Here is a 17989-nt window from a genome sequence, read left to right on the forward strand (position 1 = left end):
TCAGATACTGTGAACAACAGTCAGATACTGGTGAACGACAGTCAGCTGAGTGCAATGATATAAGTAGTCTAATCTAAAAGGGTTTTCAATATTGAGGGTGTTTGGACCAAGTCAGTAGAGTGAGGTTAGATAGACATGAAGTCCAGTACGTACCTGGTAGGGGTCACAGTTTCTGATGATAACTGAGTCCAGTACATACCTGGTAGGGGTCACAGTTTCTGACGATAACTGAGTTCAGTACGTACCTGGTAGGGGTCACAGTTTCTGACGATAACTGAGTTCAGTACGTACCTGGTAGGGGTCACAGTTTCTGACGATAACTGAGTTCAGTACGTACCTGGTAGGGGTCACAGTTTCTGACGATAACTGAGTTCAGTACGTACCTGGTAGCGGTCACAGTTTCTGACGATAACTGAGTCCAGTACATACCTGGTAGCGGTCACAGTTTCTGACGATAACTAAGTCCAGTACGTACCTGGTAGGGGTCACAGTTTCTGACGATAACTGAGTTTAGTACGTACCTGGTAGGGGTCACAGTTTCTGACGATAACTGAGTTCAGTACGTACCTGGTAGGGGTCACAGTTTCTGACGATAACTGAGTTCAGTACATACCTGGCAGCGGTCACAGTGTGGTCCGGTCACACCTTGTTTACATTGACATTGTCCTGTGTGACGGTCACAAGAAGCTGTGCCACAGGGAGAGCAGTTGCATCCTGGGTAAATAAGAGAGAGATGGGGAGATAATCGCAGAGACGACTGACTGGAAACCGTCTAACATCAGAGGAAGTGATTGGTTAACCCTTCGCACACAACATGTCATTAACGAGATTAAGACCTTGTGGTGAAAACAGAACTTGTTTTTTTGAGACTTCCTGGATTAAAGAGAAATATAATAACTGGGATTAGGCTAGAGAGGCTATGTAAACTGGGATTAGGCTACAGAGGCTATGTAAACTGGGATTAGGCTACAGAGGCTATGTAAACTGGGATTAGGCTACAGAGGCTATGTAAACTGGGATTAGGCTACAGAGGCTATGTAAACTGGGATTAGGCTAGAGAGGCTGTAAATTGGGATTAGGCTACAGAGGCTATGTAAACTGGGATTAGGCTACAGAGGCTATGTAAACTGGGATTAGGCTACAGAGCTATGTAACCTGGGATTAGGCTACAGAGGCTATGTAAACTGGGATTAGGCTATAGAGGATGTAAACTGGGATTAGCCTAGAGAGGCTGTAAACTGGGATTAGGCTACAGAGGCTATGTAAACTGGGATTAGGCTACAGAGGCTATGTAAACTGGGATTAGGCTACAGAGGCTATGTAAACTGGGATTAGGCTACAGAGGCTATGTAAACTGGGATTAGGCTACAGAGGGTATGTAAACTGGGATTAGGCTACAGAGGCTATGTAAACTGGGATTAGGCTACAGAGGCTGTAAACTGGGATTAGGCTACAGAGGCTGTAAACTGGGATTAGGCTAGAGAGGGTATGTAAACTGGGATTAGGCTAGAGAGGCTGTAAACTGGGATTAGGCTAGAGAGGGTATGTAAACTGGAATTAGGCTAGAGAGGGTATGTAAACTGGAATTAGGCTAGAGAGGGTATGTAAACTGGGATTAGGCTAGAGAGGCTGTAAACTGGGATTAGGCTAGAGAGGGTATGTAAACTGGGATTAGGCTAGAGAGGATGTAAACTGGGATTAGGCTAGAGAGGGTATGTAAACTGGAATTAGGCTAGTGAGGCTGTAAACTGGGATTAGGCTAGAGAGGGTATGTAAACTGGGATTAGGCTAGAGAGGCTGTAAACTGGGATTAGGCTAGAGAGGGTATGTAAAATGGGATTAGGCTAGAGAGGCTGTAAACTGGGATTACGCTAGAGAGGCTATGTAAACTGGGATTAGGCTACAGAGGCTATGTAAACTGGGATTAGGCTAAAGAGGCTATGTAAACTGGGATTAGGCTACAGAGGCTATGTAAACTGGGATTAGGCTAGAGAGGGTATGCAAACTGGGATTAGGCTAGAGAGGCTGTAAACCGGGATTAGGCTAGAGAGGGTATGTAAACTGGGATTAGGCTAGAGAGGGTATGTAAACTGAGATTAGGCTAAAGAGGCTGTAAACTGGGATTAGGCTAGAGAGGGTATGTAAACTGGGATTAGGCTACAGAGGGTATGTAAACTGGGATTAGGCTAGAGAGGGTATGTAAACTGGGATTAGGCTAGAGAGGGTATGTAAACTGGGATTAGGCTAGAGAGGCTGTAAACTGGGATTAGGCTAGAGAGGGTATGTAAACTGGGATTAGGCTAGAGAGGCTGTAAACTGGGATTAGGCTAGGGAGGGTATGTAAACTGGAATTAGGCTAGAGAGGGTATGTAAACCGGGATTAGGCTAGAGAGGGTATGTAAACTGGGATTAGGCTACAGAGGCTATGTAAACTGGGATTAGGCTAGAGAGGCTATGTAAACTGGGATTAGGCTAGAGAGGGTATGTAAACTGGGATTAGGCTAGAGAGGGTATGTAAACTGGGATTAGGCTAGAGAGGGTATGTAAACTGGGAATAGGCTAGAGAGGGTATGTAAACTGGGATTAGGCTAAAGAGGCTGTAAACTGGGATTAGGCTAGAGAGGGTGTAAACTGGGATTAGGCTAGAGAGGGTATGTAAACTGGGATTAGGCTAGAGAGGGTATGTAAACTGGGATTAGGCTAGAGAGGGTATGTAAACTGGGATTAGGCTAGAGAGGGTATGTAAACTGGGATTAGGCTACAGAGGCTATGTAAATTGGGATTAGGCTAGAGAGGCTATGTAAACTGGGATTAGGCTAGAGAGGGTATGTAAACTGGGATTAGGCTACAGAGCTATGTAACCTGGGATTAGGCTACAGAGGCTATGTAAACTGGGATTAGGCTATAGAGGATGTAAACTGGGATTAGCCTAGAGAGGCTGTAAACTGGGATTAGGTTACAGAGGCTATGTAAACTGGGATTAGGCTACAGAGGCTATGTAAACTGGGATTAGGCTACAGAGGCTATGTAAACTGGGATTAGGCTACAGAGGCTATGTAAACTGGGATTAGGCTACAGAGGCTATGTAAACTGGGATTAGGCTACAGAGGCTGTAAACTGGGATTAGGCTACAGAGGCTGTAAACTGGGATTAGGCTAGAGAGGGTATGTAAACTGGGATTAGGCTAGAGAGGCTGTAAACTGGGATTAGGCTAGAGAGGGTATGTAAACTGGAATTAGGCTAGAGAGGGTATGTAAACTGGAATTAGGCTAGAGAGGGTATGTAAACTGGGATTAGGCTAGAGAGGCTGTAAACTGGGATTAGGCTAGAGAGGGTATGTAAACTGGGATTAGGCTAGAGAGGCTGTAAACTGGGATTAGGCTAGAGAGGGTATGTAAACTGGAATTAGGCTAGAGAGGCTGTAAACTGGGATTAGGCTAGAGAGGGTATGTAAACTGGGATTAGGCTAGAGAGGCTGTAAACTGGGATTAGGCTAGAGAGGGTATGTAAACTGGGATTAGGCTAGAGAGGCTGTAAACTGGGATTACGCTAGAGAGGCTATGTAAACTGGGATTAGGCTACAGAGGCTATGTAAACTGGGATTAGGCTAAAGAGGCTATGTAAACTGGGATTAGGCTACAGAGGCTATGTAAACTGGGATTAGGCTAGAGAGGGTATGCAAACTGGGATTAGGCTAGAGAGGCTGTAAACCGGGATTAGGCTAGAGAGGGTATGTAAACTGGGATTAGGCTAGAGAGGGTATGTAAACTGGGATTAGGCTAAAGAGGCTGTAAACTGGGATTAGGCTAGAGAGGGTATGTAAACTGGGATTAGGCTACAGAGGGTATGTAAACTGGGATTAGGCTAGAGAGGGTATGTAAACTGGGATTAGGCTAGAGAGGCTGTAAACTGGGATTAGGCTAGAGAGGGTATGTAAACTGGGATTAGGCTAGAGAGGCTGTAAACTGGGATTAGGCTAGGGAGGGTATGTAAACTGGAATTAGGCTAGAGAGGGTATGTAAACGGGGATTAGGCTAGAGAGGGTATGTAAACTGGGATTAGGCTACAGAGGCTATGTAAACTGGGATTAGGCTGGAGAGGCTATGTAAACTGGGATTAGGCTAGAGAGGGTATGTAAACTGGGATTAGGCTAGAGAGGGTATGTAAACTGGGATTAGGCTAGAGAGGGTATGTAAACTGGGATTAGGCTAGAGAGGGTATGTAAACTGGGATTAGGCTAAAGAGGCTGTAAACTGGGATTAGGCTAGAGAGGGTGTAAACTGGGATTAGGCTAGAGAGGGTATGTAAACTGGGATTAGGCTAGAGAGGGTATGTAAACTGGGATTAGGCTACAGAGGCTATGTAAACTGGGATTAGGCTAGAGAGGCTATGTAAACTGGGATTAGGCTAGAGAGGGTATGTACTGGGATTAGGCTAGAGAGGGTATGTAAACTGGGATTAGGCTAGAGAGGCTGTAAACTGGGATTAGGCTAGAGAGGGTATGTAAACTGGGATTAGGCTAGAGAGGCTGTAAACTGGGATTAGGCTAGAGAGGGTATGTAAACTGGGATTAGGCTAGAGAGGGTATGTAAACTGGAATTAGGCTAGAGAGGGTATGTAAACTGGGATTAGGCTAGAGAGGCTGTAAACTGGGATTAGGCTAGAGAGGGTATGTAAACTGGGATTAGGCTAGAGAGGCTGTAAACTGGGATTAGGCTAGAGAGGCTATGTAAACTGGGATTAGGCTACAGAGGCTATGTAAACTGGGATTAGGCTACAGAGGCTATGTAAACCGGGATTAGGCTAGAGAGGGTATGTAAACTGGGATTAGGCTACAGAGGCTATGTAAACTGGGATTAGGCTAGAGAGGGTATGGATGTGTGTGTGTGTGAGTGGATTTGTGTGTATGTGTGTTTGCGTGTGTATGTGTGTTTTCACGTGCATAAACATGTACAGACCTGTGTGTGTGTGTGTACATGCGTCTGTGTGTGTGTGTGTGTACATACGTCTGTGTGTGTGTGTGTGTGTACTTACGTCTGTGTGTGTGTGTGTGTGCGTCTGTGTGTGTGTGCGTCTGTGTGTGTGCGCGTCAGTGTGTGTGCGCGCGCGCGCATCTGTGTGTGTGCGCGCGCGCGCTTGTGTGTGTGTGTGTGTATTGTCTGACCGGGGCCGGTTGGTCTTACTGGTGCAGTTCCTGGCAGTGACGGCGTCACCGTAGAAACCGGGGCCGCAGATCTCACAGTGCGTCCCGGCGGTGTTGTGCATGCAGCTGTGACACTCGCCCGTCAGCCCGTCACAGTCGCTGAACAGCATGTTGGGGTCCGTGTTGTCATGGCAATGGCAGGGCTGGCACGCGCTGCCAATAACCATGGGGTTGCCGTAGAAACCGGGAGCACACCTGAAGGAGGGTAGAGACAGAATGAGGAGGAGTCATCGCGTGGATTGGACAAAGGTGTGTTTGTTAAGGTCATCAAACAAATGAAGTATGAGACTTTTTTCATAAAAACTGCTCTCTTCACTGTTAGTTCAAGATTGTTATATAGTAAAGCTGATTTCATCATTGAATGGACTACTGACCTTTGACACTGGGGTCCAGCGTAGCCAGGCATACACAGACACTGCATCTTGTTGAGTTTCTCCACACAGCCCACTGCAAAACTACAGGGGAGAGAAGAAGTTTAGTCAGAGACACAAAACCAATCTACAGTTTCTCTACAATACGTAACAGCTGAGCAAAGAGAGGATCCAGGAGAGGAGAGGCTACTCATTTGTTGAAGGCCACCTGCAGAGGGTCAGGGGTAGAAAAGAGAAGAAGAGGAGAGGAGAGAGGAGAGGAGAGGAGAGGAGAGGAGAGGAGAGGAGAGGAGAGGTTACTGACTTGTTGGAGGACACCTGCAGAGGGTCAGGGGTAAAAAAGAGAAGAAGAGGAGAGGAGAGGAGAGAGGAGAGGAGATGAGATGAGATGAGATGAGAGGAGAGGAGAGGAGAGGTTACTGACTTGTTGGAGGCCACCTGCAGAGGGTCAGGAGGAGAGGAGAGGAGAGAGGAGAGAGGAGAGAGGAGAGGAAAGGAAAGGAGAGGAAAGGAGATGAGGAGAGGAGAGGTTACTGACTTGTTGGAGGACACCTGCAGAGGGTCATGGGTAAAAAAGAGAAGGAGAGGAGAGGTTACTGACTTGTTGGAGGACACCTGCAGAGGACAGGGGCAGGTGTCACAGGAGAGGGATTGTCCATCTCGAGAGTTGTTACCATGGAAACCACCTTGACATTTCTCACAGTGGTCTCCAGCCCTGTTGTGTTGACAGTTCTGAGAGAAACATCATATACATGATACACCCAACAGAACACAGACCAGACATTAAAACACAACGATTCTTTTGATAATTTATATAAAGTATTATTTGAGTCATAAACTTGGAGAATATCCCAATTTCAATTCCCAGAGGCAGTAGTTAAAACAGTCTGTCAGCCATGATGATGTTCTATAGTACTGACTACAGTTATAGTGGTGTTATAGTACTGACTACAGTTATAGTACTGACTATAGTTATAGTACTGACTACAGTTATAGTACTGACTATAGTTATAGTACTGACTATAGTTATAGTGGTGTTATAGTACTGACTACAGTTATAGTACTGACTATAGTTATAGTACTGACTACAGTTATAGTACTGACTATAGTTATAGTACTGACTATAGTTATAGTACTGACTACAGTTAGTGGTGTTATAGTACTGACTACAGTTATAGTACTGACTATAGTTATAGTACTGACTGTAGTTATAGTACTGACTATAGTTATAGTACTGACTACAGTTATAGTACTGACTGTAGTTATAGTACTGACTACAGTTATAGTACTGACTGTAGTTATAGTACTGACTGTAGTTATAGTGGTGACTACAGTTATAGTACTGACTACAGTTATAGTACTGACTACAGTTATAGTACTGACTATAGTTATAGTGGTGTTATAGTACTGACTACAGTTATAGTACTGACTGTAGTTATAGTACTGACTACAGTTATAGTACTGACTGTAGTTATAGTACTGACTACAGTTATAGTACTGACTATAGTTATAGTGGTGTTATAGTACTGACTACAGTTATAGTACTGACTATAGTTATAGTACTGACTATAGTTATAGTGGTGTTATAGTACTGACTACAGTTATAGTACTGACTACAGTTATAGTACTGACTATAGTTATAGTGGTGTTATAGTACTGACTACAGTTATAGTACTGACTACAGTTATAGTACTGACTACAGTTATAGTACTGACTATAGTTATAGTACTGACTATAGTTATAGTGGTGTTATAGTACTGACTATAGTTATAGTGGTGTTATAGTACTGACTGTAGTTATAGTACTGACTACAGTTATAGTACTGACTGTAGTTATAGTACTGACTACAGTTATAGTACTGACTACAGTTATAGTACTGACTATAGTTATAGTACTGACTATAGTTATAGTACTGACTATAGTTATAGTACTGACTGTAGTTATAGTATGACTGTAGTTATAGTACTGACTACAGTTATAGTACTGACTACAGTTATAGTGGTGTTATAGTACTGACTATAGTTATAGTGGTGTTATAGTACTGACTATAGTTATAGTACTGACTACAGTTATAGTGGTGTTATAGTACTGACTATAGTTATAGTGGTGTTATAGTACTGACTATAGTTATAGTACTGACTGTAGTTATAGTGGTGTTATAGTACTGACTACAGTTATAGTACTGACTATAGTTATAGTACTGACTATAGTTATAGTGGTGTTATAGTACTGACTATAGTTATAGTACTGAATATAGTTATAGTACTGACTATAGTTATAGTGGTGTTATAGTACTGACTATAGTTATAGTGGTGTTATAGTACTGACTATAGTTATAGTGGTGTTATAGTACTGACTACAGTTATAGTACTGACTATAGTTATAGTGGTGTTTAGTACTGACTACAGTTATAGTACTGACTATAGTTATAGTGGTGTTTAGTACTGACTATAGTTATAGTGGTGTTTAGTACTGACTATAGTTATAGTGGTGTTATAGTACTGACTATAGTTATAGTGGTGTTTAGTACTGACTATAGTTATAGTGGTGTTATAGTACTGACTACAGTTATAGTACTGACTATAGTTATAGTACTGACTACAGTTATAGTACTGACTACAGTTATAGTGGTGTTTAGTACTGACTATAATTCAGCTGGAAAGCCAAAATATTTTTAAGTTTACCCCCTTTCTCTCCCCAATTTCGCAGTATCTAATTAGTTGTAGTTACTATCTTGTCTCATTGCTGCAACTCCCATATGGACTTGGGAAAGAGACGAAGGTCGAGAGCCATGCGTCCTCCGAAACACAACCCAACCAAGCCGCACTGCTCCTAAACACAGCGCGCATCCAACCCGGAAGCCAGCCGCACCAATGTGTCGGAGGAAACACCGTGCACCTGGCAACCTTGGTTAGCGCGCACTGCGCCCGGCCCGCCACAGGAGTCGCTGGTGCGCGATGAGACAAGGACATCCCTACCGGCCAAGCCCTCCCTAACCCGGACGACACTAGGCCAATTGTACGTCGTCCCATGGACCTCCCAGTCGCGGCCGGCTGCGACAGAGCCTGGGCTCGAACCCAGAGTCTCTGGTGGCACAGCCTTAGATCACTGAGACAGCCTGGGCTCGAACCCAGAGTCTCTGGTGGCACAGCCTTAGATCACTGAGACAGCCTGGGCTCGAACCCAGAGTCTCTGGTGGCACAGCCTTAGACCACTGAGACAGAGCCTGGGCTCGAACCCAGAGTCTCTGGTGGCACAGCCTTAGACCACTGAGACAGCCTGGGCTCGAACCCAGAGTCTCTGGTGGCACAGCCTTAGATCACTGAGACAGCCTGGGCTCGAACCCAGAGTCTCTGGTGGCACAGCCTTAGATCACTGAGACAGCCTGGGCTCGAACCCAGAGTCTCTGGTGGCACAGCCTTAGACCACTGAGACAGCCTGGGCTCGAACCCAGAGTCTCTGGTGGCACAGCCTTAGACCACTGAGACAGCCTGGGCTCGAACCCAGAGTCTCTGGTGGCACAGCCTTAGACCACTGAGACAGCCTGGGCTCGAACCCAGAGTCTCTGGTGGCACAGCCTTAGACCACTGAGACAGAGCCTGGGCTCGAACCCAGAGTCTCTGGTGGCACAGCCTTAGACCACTGAGACAGAGCCTGGGCTCGAACCCAGAGTCTCTGGTGGCACAGCTAGGAAAGCCTAAATATTAATGTCACTAATAGTTCATTGCAAAGAGATGAGAGTCTGCATCTTCCATTGTGATACAACTTCCTGATCCATCCAGGAGTAACCTATGAATTACATTTTGCATTTTTGTTTGCGATTGATGTAAACAATCTTTGTGATTGGTATAAACAAGCAGCACTCACTTCACAGACTCCAGACCCGTCCAGACACTGGTCAGAGTGGCCATTACAGTTGCAGGGAACACACTTCCCCAGGAACAGACCTTTAGTGTCTCTGTAGTACCCTGGAGAACATTGCTGGAGAGGGGGAGGATGGGGAGAAGAGGGAGAAGATGAGAGGGAGAACAGGGGGAGAGAGAGAAGGTGAGGGAGAGCAGGGAGAGAGAGAAGGTGAGGGAGAGCAGGGAGAGAGAGAAGGTAAGGGAGAGAGAGAAGGTGAGGGAGAGCAGGGAGAGAGAGAAGGTGAGGGAGAGAGAGAAGATGAGGGAGAGCAGGGAGAGAGAGAAGGTGAGGGAGAGCAGGGAGAGAGAGAAGGTGAGGGAGAGCAGGGAGAGAGAGAAGGTGAGGGAGAGCAGGGAGAGAGAGAAGGTGAGGGAGAGCAGGGAGAGAGAAAGAAGGTGAGGGAGAGCAGGGGGAGAGAAAGAAGGTGAGGGAGAGCAGGGAGAGAGAGAAGGTGAGGGAGAGCAGGGAGAGAGAGAAGGTGAGGGAGAGCAGGGAGAGAGAGAAGGTGAGGGAGAGCAGGGAGAGAGAGAAGGTGAGGGAGAGCAGGGAGAGAGAAAGAAGGTGAGGGAGAGCAGGGGGAGAGAAAGAAGGTGAGGGAGAGCAGGGAGAGAGAGAAGGTGAGGGAGAGCAGGGAGAGAGAAAGAAGGTGAGGGAGAGCAGGGAGAGAGAGAAGGTGAGGGAGAGAGAGAAGGTGAGGGAGAGCAGGGAGAGAGAGAAGGTGAGGGAGAGAGAGAAGGTGAGGGAGAGCAGGGAGAGAGAGAAGGTGAGGGAGAGAGAGAAGGTGAGGGAGAGCAGGGAGAGAGAGAAGGTGAGGGAGAGAGAGAAGGTGAGGGAGAGCAGGGAGAGAGATAGAAGGTGAGACAGAGACTTATTTAAGACAGACTTAATACTTATTTTCCACCATAATTTGCAAATAAATTCATTAAAAATCCTACAATGTGATTATCTGGATTTTATTTTTCTTATTTTGTCTGTCATAGTTGAAGTGTTCCAATGATGAAAATTGCAGGCCTCTCCCATCTTTTTAGGTGGGAGAACTTGCACAATTGGTGGCTGACAATATGTTTTGCCCCACTGTATAATCACTGTTTATCACACCGAACTATAAGGTTGGGATATCTCAAGTAAAAACCTCAAAGCATATCCGTATTTACGTGTCCAGCAATGTAATAACATACAGTAGTACCCGGATGTATATTAAACAGTCAGCTGGCTGTGATCTGACCTGGCAGGGTCAGTAACACAGTAACATCACGATACTAATCAGTCAACCCATTCCAACCTGGCAGGGTTAGTAACACAGTAATATCACAATACTAATCAGTCAACCCATTCCAACCTGGCAGGGTTAGTAACACAGTAATATCACGACACTAATCAGTCAACCCATTCCAACCTGGCAGGGTTAGTAACACAGTAATATCACAATACTAATCAGTCAACCCATTCCAACCTGGCAGGGTTAGTAATACAGTAATATCACGACACTAATCAGTCAACCCATTCCAACCTGGCAGGGTTAGTAACACAGTAACATCACGATACTAATCAGTCAACCCATTCCAACCTGGCTATGGTTAGTAACACAGTAATATCACAATACTAATCAGTCAACCCATTCCAACCTGGCTATGGTTAGTAATACAGTAATATCACGACACTAATCAGTCAACCCATTCCAACCTGGCAGGGTTAGTAACACAGTAATGTTTTAGTAATAACACATTAATAACATATGAATAACCTAACGTTGTCCTAACGTAGTCCTAACCTGTTAATAACATATAGTTCTAACGTAGTCCTAACATAGTCCTAACGTAGTCCTAACATCCTCCTAACGTTGTCCTAACATCGTCCTAACGTCGTCCTAATGTCTTCCTAACATAGTCCTAACCCGTTAATAACATAGTCCTAACATAGTCCTAACATAGTCCTAACATAGTCCTAACCTGTTAATAACATAGTCCTAACATAGTCCTAACATAGTCCTAACATCCTCCTAACATCGTCCTAACATAGTCCTAACATAGTCCTAACATAGTCCTAACCCGTTAATAACATAGCCCTAACATAGCCCTAACATAGCCCTAACATAGCCCTAACATAGTCCTAACATAGTCCTAACCCGTTAATAACATAGCCCTAACATAGCCCTAACATAGCCCTAACATAGTCCTAACATAGTCCTAACCCGTTAATAACATAGCCCTAACATAGTCCTAACATAGCCCTAACATAGTCCTAACATAGTCCTAACCAGTTAATATCATAGTCCTAACATAGTCCTAACATAGCCCTAACATAGCCCTAACATAGCCCTAACATAGCCCTAACATAGCCCTAACATAGTCCTAACATAGCCCTAACATAGTCCTAACCCGTTAATAACATATAGTCCTAACGTCCTCCTAACGTCCTCCTAACGTAGTCCTAACGTCATCCTAACCTGTTAATAACATAGTCCAAACATAGCCCTAACATAGCCCTAACATAGCCCTAACATAGTCCTAACATAGTCCTAACATAGTCCTAACGTCATCCTAACCTGTTAATAACATAGCCCGAACATAGCCCTAACAAAGTCCTAACATAGCCCTAACATAGCCCTAACATAGCCCTAACATAGTCCTAACATAGCCCTAACATAGCCCTAACATAGCCCTAACATAGTCTTAACATAGCCCTAACATAGTCCTAACCCATTAATAACATATAATCCTAACGTCCTAACGTCCTAACGTCGTCCTAACCTGTTAATAACATAGTAATAACACATTTAGAACACATTAATGACACCAACCTGGCAGGAGTCTCCCTGGTAGTTAGCAGGACAGAGGCAGATCTCTACGTTGTTGGGGGTTAGTAACATACTAATAACCTGGTAATAACACCAACCTGACAGGAGTCTCCCTGGTAGTTAGCAGGACAGAGACAGATCTCTACGTTGTTGGGGGTTAGTAACATACTAATAACCTAGTAATAACACCAACCTGACAGGAGTCTCCCTGGTAGTTAGCAGGACAGAGGCAGATCTCTACGTTGTTGGCATGACGCCCCGTGGGCAGGGTCTGCGCTCCCTCCAGCACGGCCCCGCGTAGCGACACAGTGTGGGCAGACTGGGAGTGGAGAGCTCTGATCTGGAGAGACTCTAACTTCACCAGAACCATCATGAGTTCCTCTCTAGACACCACATTGCCCGTCAGGGCGTGGCGGAAGCTTCCCTGGGGGTAGAGAGAGAGAGGGGGGTGAAAGTAGGCATGGACATTATGATGTCGGTGGTAGGTAGCTTAGTGGTTAGTGTAGGGGCGGCAGGTAACCTCGTGGTTAGAGCGTAGAGGTGGCAGGTAGCCTAGTGGTTAGAGTGTAGGGGCGGCAGGTAACCTAGTGGTTAGAGTGTAGAGGTGACAGGTAGCCTAGTGGTTAGAGTGTAGAGGTGACAGGTAGCCTAGTGGTTAGAGTGTAGGGGCGGCAGGTAGCCTAGTGGTTAGAGGCAGGTAGCCTAGTGGTTAGAGGCATGTAACCTAGTGGTTAGAGGCAGGTAGCCTAGTGGTTAGAGGCATGTAACCTAGTGGTTAGAGGCAGGTAGCCTAGTGGTTAGAGGCATGTAACCTAGTGGTTAGAGGCAGGTAGCCTAGTGGTTAGAGGCATGTAACCTAGTGGTTAGAGGCAGGTAGCCTAGTGGTTAGAGGCATGTAACCTAGTGGTTAGAGGCAGGTAGCCTAGTGGTTAGAGTGTAGGGGCGGCAGGTAACCTAGTGGTTAGAGTGTAGAGGTGACAGGTAGCCTAGTGGTTAGAGTGTAGAGGTGACAGGTAGCCTAGTGGTTAGAGTGTAGGGGCGGCAGGTAGCCTAGTGGTTAGAGGCAGGTAGCCTAGTGGTTAGAGGCATGTAACCTAGTGGTTAGAGGCAGGTAGCCTAGTGGTTAGAGGCATGTAACCTAGTGGTTAGAGGCAGGTAGCCTAGTGGTTAGAGGCAGGCAACCTAGTGGTTAGAGGCAGGTAGCCTAGTGGTTAGAAGCAGGTAGCCTAGTGGTTAGAGGCAGGCAACCTAGTGGTTAGAGGCAGGCAACCTAGTGGTTAGAGGCAGGTAGCCTAGTGGTTAGAGGCAGGCAACCTAGTGGTTAGAGGCAGGTAACCTAGTGGTTAGAGGCAGGTAGCCTAGTGGTTAGAGTGTAGGGGCGGCAGGTAACCTAGTGGTTAGAGTGTAGAGGTGACAGGTAGCCTAGTGGTTAGAGTGTAGAGGTGACAGGTAGCCTAGTGGTTAGAGTGTAGGGGCGGCAGGTAGCCTAGTGGTTAGAAGCAGGTAGCCTAGTGGTTAGAGGCATGTAACCTAGTGGTTAGAGGCAGGTAGCCTAGTGGTTAGAGGCATGTAACCTAGTGGTTAGAGGCAGGTAGCCTAGTGGTTAGAGGCATGTAACCTAGTGGTTAGAGGCAGGTAGCCTAGTGGTTAGAAGCAGGCAACCTAGTGGTTAGAGGCAGGTAGCCTAGTGGTTAGAAGCAGGTAACCTAGTGGTTAGAGGCAGGTAGCCTAGTGGTTAGAGGCATGTAACCTAGTGGTTAGAGGCAGGTAGCCTAGTGGTTAGAGGCATGTAACCTAGTGGTTAGAGGCAGGTAGCCTAGTGGTTAGAGTGTAGGGGCGGCAGGTAACCTAGTGGTTAGAGGCAGGTAGCCTAGTGGTTAGAGGCAGGCAACCTAGTGGTTAGAGGCAGGTAGCCTAGTGGTTAGAAGCAGGTAACCTAGTGGTTAGAGGCAGGTAGCCTAGTGGTTAGAAGCAGGTAACCTAGTGGTTAGAGGCAGGTAGCCTAGTGGTTAGAGGCAGGTGGCCTAGTGGTTAGAGGCAGGTGGCCTAGTGGTTAGAGCGTTGGACGAGTAACCGAAAGGTTGCAAGATCAAATTCCCGAGCTGACAAGGTCAAATCTCTCGTTCTGCCCCTGAACAAGGCAGTTAACCCACTGTTCCTAGACCAGTTAACCCACTGTTCCTAGACCAGTTAACCCACTGTTCCTAGACCAGTTAACCCACTGTTCCTAGACCAGTTAACCCCACTGTTCCTAGACCAGTTAACCCCACTGTTCCTAGACCAGTTAACCCCACTGTTCCTAGACCAGTTAACCCACTGTTCCTAGACCAGTTAACCCCACTGTTCCTAGACCAGTTAACCCCACTGTTCCTAGACCAGTTAACCCACTGTTCCTAGACCAGTTAACCCACTGTTCCTAGACCAGTTAACCCCACTGTTCCTAGACCAGTTAACCCACTGTTCCTAGACCAGTTAACCCACTGTTCCTAGACCAGTTAACCCACTGTTCCTAGACCAGTTAACCCCACTGTTCCTAGACCAGTTAACCCACTGTTCCTAGACCAGTTAACCCACTGTTCCTAGACCAGTTAACCCACTGTTCCTAGACCAGTTAACCCACTGTTCCTAGACCAGTTAAACCCACTGTTCCTAGACCAGTTAACCCCACTGTTCCTAGACCAGTTAACCCACTGTTCCTAGACCGTCATTGAAAGTAAGAATTTGTTCTTAACTGACTTGATAGTTAAATAAAGGAAAAATTTAAAATTCATAAAATGGTAGATGTAAAAAAGGACCGAATACTGCAGTTAGAATGAAAAGAGATATTGAGATGGAAATACAGACTTCAAGTCAGTGTCCCTCCTCCACCATGTGGACTATCCCCAGGTGGTCAGGTCAGTGTCCCTCCTCCACCATGTGGACTATCCCCAGGTGGTCAGAGTCCCTCCTCCACCATGTGGACTATCCCCAGGTGGTCAGGTCAGTATCCCTCCTCCACCATGTGGACTATCCCCAGGTGGTCAGTGTCCCTCCTCCACCATGTGGACTATCCCCAGGTGGTCAGTGTCCCTCCTCCACCATGTGGACTATCCCCAGGTGGTCAGTGTCCCTCCTCCACCATGTGGACTATACCCAGGTGGTCAGTGTCCCTCCTCCACCATGTGGACTATCCCCAGGTGGTCAGGTCAGTGTCCCTCCTCCACCATGTGGACTATCCCCAGGTGGTCAGGTCAGTGTCCCTCCTCCACCATGTGGACTATCCCCAGGTGGTCAGTGTCCCTCCTCCACCATGTGGACTATCCCCAGGTGGTCAGTGTCCCTCCTCCACCATGTGGACTATCACCAGGTGGTCAGTGTCCCTCCTCCACCATGTGGACTATCCCCAGGTGGTCAGTGTCCCTCCTCCACCATGTGGACTATCCCCAGGTGGTCAGTGTCCCTCCTCTACCATGTGGACTATCACCAGGTGGTCAGTGTCCCTCCTCCACCATGTGGACTATCCCCAGGTGGTCAGTGTCCCTCCTCCACCATGTGGACTATCCCCAGGTGGTCAGTGTCCCTCCTCCACCATGTGGACTATCCCCAGGTGGTCAGGTCAGTGTCCCTCCTCCACCATGTGGACTATCCCCAGGTGGTCAGTGTCCCTCCTCCACCATGTGGACTATCCCCAGGTGGTCAGTGTCCCTCCTCCACCATGTGGACTATCCCCAGGTGGTCAGTATCCCTCCTCCACCATGTGGACTATCCCCAGGTGGTCAGTATCCCTCCTCCACCATGTGGACTATCCCCAGGTGGTCAGTATCCCTCCTCCACCATGTGGACTATCCCCAGGTGGTCAGTGTCCCTCCTCTACCATGTGGACTATCCCCAGGTTGTCAGATCAGGGTCCTACCTCCACCATGTGGACTATCCCCAGGTGGTCAGGTCAGTGTCCCTCCTCCAACATGTGGACTATCCCCAGGTTGTCAGATCAGTGTCCTACCTCCACCATGTGGACTATCACCAGGTGGTCAGTATCCCTCCTCCACCATGTGGACTATCCCCAGGTGGTCAGTGTCCCTCCTCCACCATGTGGACTATCCCCAGGTGGTCAGTGTCCCTCCTCCAACATGTGGACTATCCCCAGGTGGTCAGTGTCCCTCCTCCACCATGTGGACTATCCCCAGGTGGTCAGTGTCCCTCCTCCAACATGTGGACTATCCCCAGGTGGTCAGTGTCCCTCCTCCACCATGTGGACTATCCCCAGGTGGTCAGTGTCCCTCCTCCACCATGTGGACTATCCCCAGGTGGTCAGTGTCCCTCCTCCACCATGTGGACTATCCCCAGGTGGTCAGGTCAGTGTCCCTCCTCCACCATGTGGACTATCCCCAGGTGGTCAGTGTCCCTCCTCCACCATGTGGACTATCCCCAGGTGGTCAGTGTCCCTCCTCCACCATGTGGACTATCCCCAGGTGGTCAGTGTCCCTCCTCCACCATGTGGACTATCCCCAGGTGGTCAGTGTCCCTCCTCCACCATGTGGACTATCCCCAGGTGGTCAGTGTCCCTCCTCCACCATGTGGACTATCCCCAGGTGGTCAGTATCCCTCCTCCACCATGTGGACTATCCCCAGGTGGTCAGTGTCCCTCCTCCACCATGTGGACTATCCCCAGGTGGTCAGGTCAGTGTCCCTCCTCCACCATGTGGACTATCCCCAGGTGGTCAGGTCAGTGTCCCTCCTCCAACATGTGGACTATCCCCAGGTGGTCAGGTCAGTGTCCCTCCTCTACCATGTGGACTATCCCCAGGTGGTCAGGTCAGTGTCCCTCCTCCACCATGTGGACTATCACCAGGTGGTCAGTGTCCCTCCTCCACCATGTGGACTATCCCCAGGTGGTCAGGTCAGTGTCCCTCCTCCAACATGTGGACTATCCCCAGGTTGTCAGATCAGTGTCCTACCTCCACCATGTGGACTATCACCAGGTGGTCAGTATCCCTCCTCCACCATGTGGACTATCCCCAGGTGGTCAGTGTCCCTCCTCCACCATGTGGACTATCACCAGGTGGTCAGTGTCCCTCCTCCACCATGTGGACTATCCCCAGGTGGTCAGGTCAGTGTCCCTCCTCCAACATGTGGACTATCCCCAGGTTGTCAGATCAGTGTCCTACCTCCACCATGTGGACTATCACCAGGTGGTCAGTGTCCCTCCTCCACCATGTGGACTATCCCCAGGTGGTCAGTGTCCCTCCTCCACCATGTGGACTATCCCCAGGTGGTCAGTGTCCCTCCTCTACCATGTGGACTATCACCAGGTGGTCAGTGCCCTACCTCTACCATGTGGACTATCCCGAGGTGTGGTTCTTCAGGTGAAGAGTATTCTCTCTCCATGAACACCAGGGTCATCTGGTTACCCTGGAGACACAGAGACACACACACAGCCTTTATTATCAGACGCACAACCATTATCAACAGGGATTAACCAGCCGTAATGGTAGTTAATGAGAACAGCTACATTATCAACAGGGACTAACCAGCCGTAATGGTAGTTAATGGGAACAGCTACATTATCAACAGGGACTAACCAGCCGTAATGGTAGTTAATGTTAATGAGAACAGCTACATAGTTCCTCAGTTGACTGAGAAAGGCATACAGTGCATTTGGGAAAGTACTCAAACCCCTTGACTTTTCCCTTGACCTTCCAGAAGGACAACCATCTCTGCAGCACTTCACCA

At 47.6% G+C, this 17989-nt stretch overlaps 1 protein-coding gene across 1 annotated transcript in view; it reads right to left on the reverse strand.

Annotated features, from left to right (window-relative positions):
- Positions 1-17989, reverse strand: part of LOC124019008 (laminin subunit alpha-5-like) — a 189856-nt gene that overhangs the window by 64838 nt on the left and 107029 nt on the right. Inside the window, 7 exon segments of the mRNA XM_046334352.1 lie at positions 614-714; positions 5184-5398; positions 5578-5658; positions 6176-6306; positions 9442-9555; positions 12471-12701; positions 17585-17668. Coding sequence (XP_046190308.1) covers positions 614-714; positions 5184-5398; positions 5578-5658; positions 6176-6306; positions 9442-9555; positions 12471-12701; positions 17585-17668 — 957 coding nt within the window.

Source organism: Oncorhynchus gorbuscha, unplaced genomic scaffold, assembly GCF_021184085.1.
Source record: "Oncorhynchus gorbuscha isolate QuinsamMale2020 ecotype Even-year unplaced genomic scaffold, OgorEven_v1.0 Un_scaffold_6:::fragment_8:::debris, whole genome shotgun sequence".
In the NCBI taxonomy this organism is placed as follows: domain Eukaryota; kingdom Metazoa; phylum Chordata; class Actinopteri; order Salmoniformes; family Salmonidae; genus Oncorhynchus; species Oncorhynchus gorbuscha.